General features: G+C 42.6%; 1 protein-coding gene across 1 annotated transcript in view; it reads right to left on the bottom strand.

Moving 5' to 3' along the window:
* prkn (parkin RBR E3 ubiquitin protein ligase) overlaps positions 1 to 9,529 on the bottom strand; it is a 451,923-nt gene that overhangs the window by 41,613 nt on the left and 400,781 nt on the right. Inside the window, exon 8 of the mRNA XM_048600945.1 lies at positions 1,380 to 1,466. Coding sequence (XP_048456902.1) covers positions 1,380 to 1,466 — 87 coding nt within the window. The remainder of the gene's footprint in view (positions 1 to 1,379; positions 1,467 to 9,529) is intronic.

The raw sequence follows: 9,529 nt of genomic DNA, 5'->3' as shown, positions 1-9,529 counted from the left end.
CTGCATCCGCTGTACCCGGTGTGGCTTCCTCTACATCGGGGAAACCAAGCGGAGACTCGGGGACCGCTTTGCAGAACACCTACGCTCGGTTCGCAACAAACAACTGCACCTCCCAGTCGCGAACCATTTCAACTCCCCCTCCCATTCCTCAGACGACATGTCCATCCTGGGCCTCCTGCAGTGCCACAGCGATGCCACCCGAAGGTTGCAGGAACAGCAACTCATATTCCGCTTGGGAACCCTGCAGCCCAATGGTATCAATGTGGATTTCACAAGCTTCAAAATCTCCCCTCCCCCTACCGCATCCCAAAACCAGTCCAGCTCGTCCCTGCCTCCCTAACCTGTTCTTCCTCCCACCTATCCCCTCCTCCCACCTCAAGCCGCACTCCCATCTCCTACCGACTAACCTCATCCCGCCCCCTTGACCTGTCCATCCTCCCTGGATTGACCTATCCCCTCCCTAACTCCCCACCTACACTCACCTTTACTGGCCCCATCCCCGCCTCTTCGACCTGTTTGTTTCCTCTCCACCTATCCTCTCCTCTATCCATCTTCTATCCGCCTCCCACTCTCTCCCTATTTATTTCAGAACCCCCTTCCCCTCCCCCTTTTCTGATGAAGGGTCTAGGCCCGAAACGTCAGCCTTTCTGCTCCTATGATGCTGCTTGGCCTGCTGTGTTCATCCAGCCCTGCACCTTGTTGTCTCGGATTCTCCAGCATCTGCAGTTCCTACTATCTCTGCTAAACTATCTCCTGTTTCCCCATGACAGATGTCACACAAACTTGTGTATAATAGATACAACTATGTGACACCATACTGACAAAATTTTAATGCATGTAAGAACTGTGCATCAAAGAGGCTGCTGTAAAACTGTACTTTGGATTCCATCGCTGCCTCGAACTGTGCCACTGCGGATGCTCAGTCAACAGGCTATTTTCACCACTCATCGATCTTGGTCTTTATTAAACACAATCCCACACAGGGGTCAGATGATATTGATAAACAATTCAATGCTCATGCAGTTGTGTAACATCAGTTGATTTCTCCAATTGTATTTATGGTTTTGTAATCCACTCGGTCTTATTTGTTACTTTACTGTATATATGACAGGACTGAAATAAGTACGTAAGATTTTTTAGAAACAAGAAAAATCTATTTGTCCCTTATGATAGATGAACCTGCACATCCTCACCATATCCATCAATTCCTGCTTGAGAACAGCACAGAAGCCTATTTCATAAATTTAGCCATCACACTTAAAGGCACAAAACAGAAGCAGAGTTGTTGTTTTTCACAGAGAAAAGTTAACAAATAGTTTGCAAATACAGCACCAAAAAGCATTTAAGGGTATTGCTTTCCCAGGAATTTACTCCCTTACCTGATTGGTCTCAATGTATTCTCTCAGAGAGAGGCCCTTGCACTCATCCTCATGGTACTCTTCCTTGCATTCACGGCAAAAAACAAACTGAAAGATAAAAATGTAGAGAATGAATGACATGAAAGTAGTTAAAAACGTGGCAAGGATAAATAAGCAGTTATCTGTACAACCTAAGTGTTTCATTGGGTGGACTGTTGTTGTGGCTTTAAGTCTTTCTTTCTTTTTGGAGAGTAAGTGAGAGACTCCGGCTGCCTTTTTTTGGGAAGGTTCATCAAACTGCAAGTCAGTCAGGTAAGAGAGTCCACAGGGGCCCCTTATCCTGGAATTAGAAGCCCAGTGGTGGAAGTTTGATCTACCGATGGCTATTAGATTATCAGAAGTCCATCAGCTCTTAAGGTCAGCAGTGCTGCTGTGAAGGCAGTAGCTGCTGCTGTCATATGAGATCACTAGGCCGCAGATAAGTCATGTTGGGAGTTGGGAGCAGAGTACTACATACAGGGAGTGAAGGTAGAGAGGCCAATGGCAAAGTTAGAGATGGCTCTCAGGTGGAATACCCCATCCTTCCCTCAATCAGGCACTAAGTGCTTTCGAAGGATCACCACTTCCCCAACCATTAGTGGGAACTGGCTGGCTGCATGGTTTTAGCTTTCATGCACACTGCACAGGTGACAGTCCTGCCGACAGCTGGGTTAATACCTGTGGTGGTGGGATGAGATCATGAGGTGATCAATCATTGGCCCCTTCTCCCTCCAAGCTTGATGGCAGCAAAAGCAGATAATCCTGCCACTTCATTTTATTAATATTGATCTGTGACTCAGCTATTGTAATTGCTCAAGTGGAATCCATATTCACTGGACAGCTCTAAAAGTATGCAATTTCATCTGATGAACCTCAGGTTCATGCACACCTCTGATATCTGAATTCTAATTCGCATTATATCATGCCCACCCAACATTCTGCTGGCCTATAGTGGTATTCTGGTTTGACTATGCCATAATTTTAAAATTCTCATCCCTGTTTTCAAATATCTTAGTGTACTTAAGCTTCAAAATCACTGTAACTTCCTCTGGCTTCACAGTCCTTCAGGTTCTCTGCATAACTTCAATTCTGAGAATGTGGTTGGGTGCAATATGGTGATAATTGGATTTAGGTGAGGAGGGTTGAGATTGAAGATTGCTTTGGAGTGTTGATTTGAAAGTTGAATTGAGAAGGTTGATTTTGGGAGATGGATTGGGAATGAGATCAAGAGTAAGATCAGGAATGGGTTCAGGAATTAGATTGGGAATAGACTTGGGAATGGGATTGTAAATCAGTTTTGGAGTGGGATCAGGAATGGGTTTGGTAGTGGGTTTTGGAATTGGATCAGGTGTGGGTTTGGGATTGGGATCTAGAGTCAGTTTGTGAGTGGGATCAGGAGTGGGTTTGGGAGTGAGATTGTGAGTGGGTTATGAAGTGTTGATATTTGAAGTAGTTTTGTTAGTATTGACATTGGGAATGGAAGTTGGAGAATTGATATTGGAAATCGGCTTGTCAGGGTTAATATTGGAATGGGTTTTGGTAAGGAGATATAGAATCAGTATTAAGGCAGGAGTTAGACCTCATCAGGTTATTGGTATGTACTTCCTTATACATTTTATGATAGTAAATAATATCTTCGAATATTTCTTCAGTCAAATTGATCAAGTTAAATTCAGTCATCTTAAAAAATGTAAACAACATTGTTTCAGGCAACAACTGTGTCAGACAATTGAGATGTTGTGGTAATGTCACTGGACTAGTAACCCAGAGTCCCAGGTTAAAATTCTGGAGAAATCGGTTCAATCCTCGTGCGGTAAATGGTGGAATTTGAATCCTATAAAATGGGAAAGCTAGCCTAATAACAACTATGTAACCATCGTCAATTTGTTGCAAAAGCCCATCTGGTTCACTGATGTCCTTTTGGGAAGGAAGTCTACAATCCTTGGTCCAGTGTAACGGTGACTCCTGACCTTCAACAATGTGGTTGACCTTCTGAAATGGCCTAGACAGCTAATCAGTTGAAGGAAAATAAGCACTGCCCATATATGCAAGAAAGAAACATGTAACCGAACAATGTTTTTGCTCTGAGATAGTAGGAACTGCAGATGCTGGAGAATCTGAGATAACACGGTGTACAGCTGGATGAACACAGCAGGCCAGGCAGACCCAAAAAGGGTCTAGGCCCGAAACGTCAGCCTTCCTGCTCCTCTGATGCTGCTTGGCCTGCTGTGTTCATCCAGCTTTACACCTTGTTATCTCAATGTTTTTGCCCTCACTGCTAATGAATTCACACTTCATAAACTGATGGATACCAATTTGATTGGTCACTGTTAAAGTATATAGAAAGAATCATACAAAGTGTGAAATATGTAAGAAACTTTTTTGGATAAACACATTCAACATTAGGTCAAAGAAATGTTGCAATGTTCTACAAGTCAATGTGTTTTCAGAGAACAGTCATTTCATTCTGTTTCTTGCACGAAGTTTTTCCAGAATGTTTATGAGGCAACTTAGTTCCAAAATTAATGTTAGACTCTTTGGTCAAATCCAGACACAGCCTCAATTTCCAAAAGAGCTTGTTCTCAAAGGAAGGGGAGAGAGATTGATTGCTGAGACTGATGCCACTGAGTTGCTCCATTAGATGAAGCATGATCTTTAGGGAAGCACTTTTAAGCTACTGAGATAACAAATTAACATTCATGGACAAGTGGATGGACATGTGGCCCCAAGCATGAAGAGAATTTAAAAATCTGTGTTCTGCATTGAAATTGTTCCTCTAGCAAATGTGAGTACACACACAAGAATCCAGTCCGTGTCATTTTCAGATATTAGGTGGCAGTAAGAGCAGCAAGAATCTTGAATGCCCACAAAATATATTTAGAATTACTAAAGGTTTTTCTGCATCATTTCATTCCTATTTGAAGATATATACTTATTTATTACTGAAGGACTTAACATTTCCTGAAAGACATATTTATGACATGATCACAGTCCCATTTCAAAATTGTAAATCTGCCCTATAACATTTGCTTTATATAAATTGCTTTATTTTTGACAGATTGAAGCCACCTTTGTTTGAATACATGTTACCATCCACCTCCTAATGGCACCAAATTGTACCCTTCTAGATGATGGAATTTGTTGTTTCTCTGTGTAAAGCTGCTTTCAAACACATGATAGATCCCATCAGAGATGGTCCGAGAAGTGGATACTTGTAGCATGAGGGGTTCTGTCACAGTCTTAATCCTTTATCCTCATTGCCCATGTAGGCACAGATTATTTCCCTTACAATTAACAACCTGGATGATGAAGAGTTGATATTAACTTGCAAAAAGGAGCACTAATATGACAATAATCTTACATAATCTAATTTGAGGCCTTTCCTGCCAATCTTAACAGTTCTTTGTAGTGCAAACGCTGTAATTGATGCATTCAAAGAGTTCTTTGGTACGCTGTTGGTCATGCCATGTGGCAATGTTAACATGGGCAGAAATTTTTGTTGAAAATGAATGCATGATGGAGATATGAAGTGAAGTTTCTGACTTTCAAACAGATACTAAATTAATCTGCATGCCTTGGCCAAAAAGTCCCTGCGTCTCTAATTGCATTTCACTCAAAGATTGGATTTAGTCTAATTGCTTTGGGATGCCCCTAGGTCATGGAAAGTAACTTCACTATTAAAATGCAAGTCCTTTTCCCATGAAAAGACCTGCAACCCACTCGGCCTCTTTCTCAGGACCCACAATTTGAAATACTGGTTCTTGGAATTCTTTCAAATTACAGCGTTAAATATATTTACTTTACATCTGTTTTGTGATGGACCATTAGTCAGACAAAAATTTCTTAAATTACTGGAAGAGAAGTGGATGTGGAGAACTATTGTTTTAATAATGGATAGAAAGACATGTATTTTTATAAGATCTTTCATAACCTCAGGTGACTGCAAAGTGCCTTACAGCAATTAAATATTTCTAAGTATAGACATTGTTATAAAGTAAGAAATGACGTGATCAATTTGCTTATAGCAAACTCACCACAAATAGCAATGTGATATTGCCGAGGTTTTTTTTATATAAGTGAGATTTTTTGAGGAATCCAAATTGGTTAGGATACTTGGGATAAATCCCCTTGTTTTTTGAATTGTGCAATCAAATCTTTCCTATCTATCTCGGATAGTGGACACGGCTTCAGTTGACCTATACAAAATAGAAAACAAATGTACCTTTAAACTTGGGAAATAATAGGCCGAATGGGATATAATCTCATGCAAGTTAGCAAGGTGAGCATGACAGGTTTTACAATGGATATCTGAGCTACAGAAGAAAACACAGGGTGAAATGGGTCTGTGCCTGTGTGAAATGGTTCACATTAAATCAGAAGCTTGGTTTCACACATCATCTAGTTTTCTCTTCCTGTTTACTTAGTTATCTGAAAAGCAGTGCCCTGAGTTGATCACTCACTGATATGGTCAAGTCCTGACACATTCTGAGACCAACAAGAAGATTCTCGAAACCAATCGCTGTGGCAGAGCAATATGTCAGTAACCACAGTCTCAACTTTCAGACAGTAATCTATGTCTTGCTGTCTGTAAAGCTTGCCAAGAGCTTGATGTGCTTTCTCATGCAGTGTTCCATTTTCTAAGTGATCAATAACACCATGAGACGTTTCTCTCTTAATCTCTTAAGTGCCACTTTTATCAAGAAGCTTGCAACAATTGTATCTGAACCAGAAGTAAAATCATTTTGTTACCATTTTTAAAAAACGTGTTCATACAATATTCATGCATACTGTACTGCCCAAAGCTGAGCATCTATGTTACAGTCTTTTTTTAAGCAAGCATTTCAACACTTGAGTGCTACATTAATGTGTGCAGCAGTGCTTCAGCAACAGAATGATTTGGCTCTGCCTTCTTTTACATCACTACTCCACCGTTAATATTCATGCCTTCAGTTGCCTGGGCTCTAACCCTTAGCATTCTCTCCACCTCTCTACCTCTATCCTCCTGTACAATGCTGCTTAAAACCTACCACAATGAACATGCTTTTGATCACTTCCTAATATCTCCTTCTGTGGCTCAATGTTAAATTTTCTCCAATGATGCTTCTGTGAGTCACTTTAAACCATTGCTGTCCAAATGCAAGTTGTTGTTATAGAACACCACATTCCAGACTTTTGTCGCGATGGAGAAGCTCTTTCTCACAGTGAAAATGGCAAAAATACCCAAAATTTAAAAGCCCCATCCTCAAATGCATCATTTCTGATTTTTTGCAAGAGTAAATTTGGTGACAGACCAGACTTTGTGGTTTGTGGGGATAGTTGGCCAATTAATGGTCAAATATTTTCCAGTTAAATTCCATTTTGTTTTTTATTAGTCTGGAACCTGGGGTGCGCAGAGCAACCAGGCTAAAGCAGACCTATTTCAGTGAATATATTTTGTACAGCCAAGTTACCCCTTTGAAAAGGTGAGATACCCCATGGATATGGTTTCAGGATATCTTAGAAGGGTTCACATGTCAGTTGGCAATAGGTCAGGAGGGAGGCAGAGGTCAGGTACTCTTCAACATGCAAAAAAGTAGACAGGAATGAGTTTAAAAAGTGCATAAACCCAATGGAACTACCAAAGCTATCAAAGAAATGTTGAAGAACTGACAAAGTTGTAAAACTGTCAAGGAAACCTCCTGCTGATTAGTACGTACCATCCTCCCTCGGCTGATGAACATGTTGAACAACACTTAGAGGAAGCACTGAGGATGGCAAGGGCACAAAATGTACTCTGGGTGGGGGATTTCAATGTCCAGTACCAAGAGTAGCTTGGCAGCAGTACTATTGATCGAGCTGGTTGGGTCCTAAAGGACACAGCTGTTAGACTGGGTCTGCCACAGGTGGGGAGGGAACTATCAAGAGGGAAAATCATACTTGACCTCATCCCTACTAATCTGCTAACTACAGCTGCATCTGTTCATGACAGTATCGGTAAAGAGTGACCACCACACAGTCCTTTGGAGACAAAGTCCCGCCTTCACATTGAGAATAAGCTCCATCTTGTTGTGTGGCACTATCACTAAATGGGACAGACTTCGCACAGGTCTGGCAATTCAAGACTGGGCATCCATGAGGTGCTGTGGGCCATCAATAGCAGCAGAATGGCACTCCAGCACAATCTGTAACCTCATGGCCCAGCATATCCCCCACTCAACCATTACCACCAAGCCAGGGATCAACCCTGGTTCGATGGAGAGTGTAGGAGTGCATGCCAGGAGCAGCATCAGGCGTATATGAAGATGAGGTGTCAACCTGGTGAAGCCACCAAATAGGATTACTTGCATGCCAAACAACATAAGCAGCAAGTGATAGACAGAGCAAAGCGATCCCACAACGAATGGGTCAGATCTAAGCTCTTCAATCCTGCCACACCTAGCCATGAATAGTGGTGGACAATTAAACAACTTACTGGAGGAGCAGTCTCCACAAATATCCCCATCCTCAATGATGGAAGAGCCCAACACATCAGTGCATAAGATAAGACTGAAGATTTCACAGTAATCTTCAGCCAGAAATGCCGAGTGGATGATCCATCTTGGCCTCCTCCAGTGGTCCCCAGCATTACAGATACCAGACTTCAGCCAATACGATTCACTCCACATGATATCAAGAAACGGTTAGAGGCACTGGATACTACAAAGGCTAAGGGCCCCTACAACATTCCAGCAATAGTACTGAAGACTTGCGCTCCAGAACTTACCGCTCCCTTAGCCAAGTTCTTCCAGTATGGTTACAACACTGGTATCTACCTGGCAATGTGGAAAATTACCAAAGTATGTCCTGTACGTAAAAAACAGGACAAATCCAACTCGGCCAATTACTGCCCCATCAGTCTACTTTCAATCACTTTCAGTAAAGTGATGGAAGTTATCATCAACAGTGCTATCAAGCAGCACCTGTTCAGAAATAACCTGCTCAGTGACGCCCAGTTTGTGTTCTGCCAGGGCCACTCAGCTCCTGACCTCATTACAGTCTTGGTTCAAACACGGACAAAAGAGCTGAATTCCAGAGATGAGAGTGACAGACCTTGATATCAAGGCTGTATTCAACCAAGTGTGGCATCAAGGAGCCCTAGAAAAACTGGAATCAATGGGTATCAGGGGGCAAACTCTCCAATGGTTGGAGTCATACCTGACACATAGGAAGATGGCCGTGATTGTTGGAGGTCAGTCATCTCAGCTCCAGGACATCTCTGCATGAGTTCCTCAGGGTAGTGTCCTAGGCTCAACCATCTTCAGCTGCTTCATCAATAACCTTCCCTCCATCATTAACTCAGAAGTGGGGATGTTCGCCAATGATTACACAATGTTCAGCACCATTCGCGATGACTCAGGCACTAAAGCAGTCCATGTCCAAATGCAACAAGATCTGGACAATATCCAGGCTTGGGCTGACAAGTGGCAAATAACATTCATGCCACACAAATGGCAGACTATGACCATCACCAATAAGAGACAATCTAACCACCGCCCCTTGACGTTCAATGGCATTACCATTACTGAATCCCCCATTATCAACATCCTCGGTGTTATCATTGTCCAGAAACTTAACTGGACTCATCATGTAAACACAGTGGCTACAAGATCAGGCTAGAGACTGGGAATACTGCGGCGAGTACCTCACCTCATGACTTCCCAAAACGTGTCCACCATCTGCAAGGCATAAGTCAGGAGTGTGATGGAATATGCCCCACTTACCTGGAGGAGTGCAGCCCCAACAACACTCAAGAAGCTTGACACTATCCAGGACAAAGCAGTCCACGTGATTGGCATTACATCCACAAGGATCCACTCCCTCTACCACCGATGCTCAGTAGCAGCAGTGTGTACAATCTACAAGATGCACTGCAGAAATTTTTACCAAAGATCCTCCGACAGCACCTTCCAAACCGACGACCACTTCCATCTAGAAGGACAAGGGCAGCACATACATGGGAACATCACCACCTTCAAATTCCCCTCCAAGCCACTCAGCATCCTGACTTGGAAATATATCGCCGTTCCTTCACTGTTGCTGAGTCAAAATCCTGGAATTTCCTCACTAATGGCATTGTGGGTCAACCCACAGCAGGTGGACTGCAGCGGTTCAAG

Source organism: Rhincodon typus, chromosome 9 (genome assembly GCF_021869965.1).
Source record: "Rhincodon typus isolate 14 chromosome 9, sRhiTyp1.1, whole genome shotgun sequence".
Taxonomy (NCBI): domain Eukaryota; kingdom Metazoa; phylum Chordata; class Chondrichthyes; order Orectolobiformes; family Rhincodontidae; genus Rhincodon; species Rhincodon typus.
This window is presented reverse-complemented; position numbering and strand designations above follow the sequence as displayed.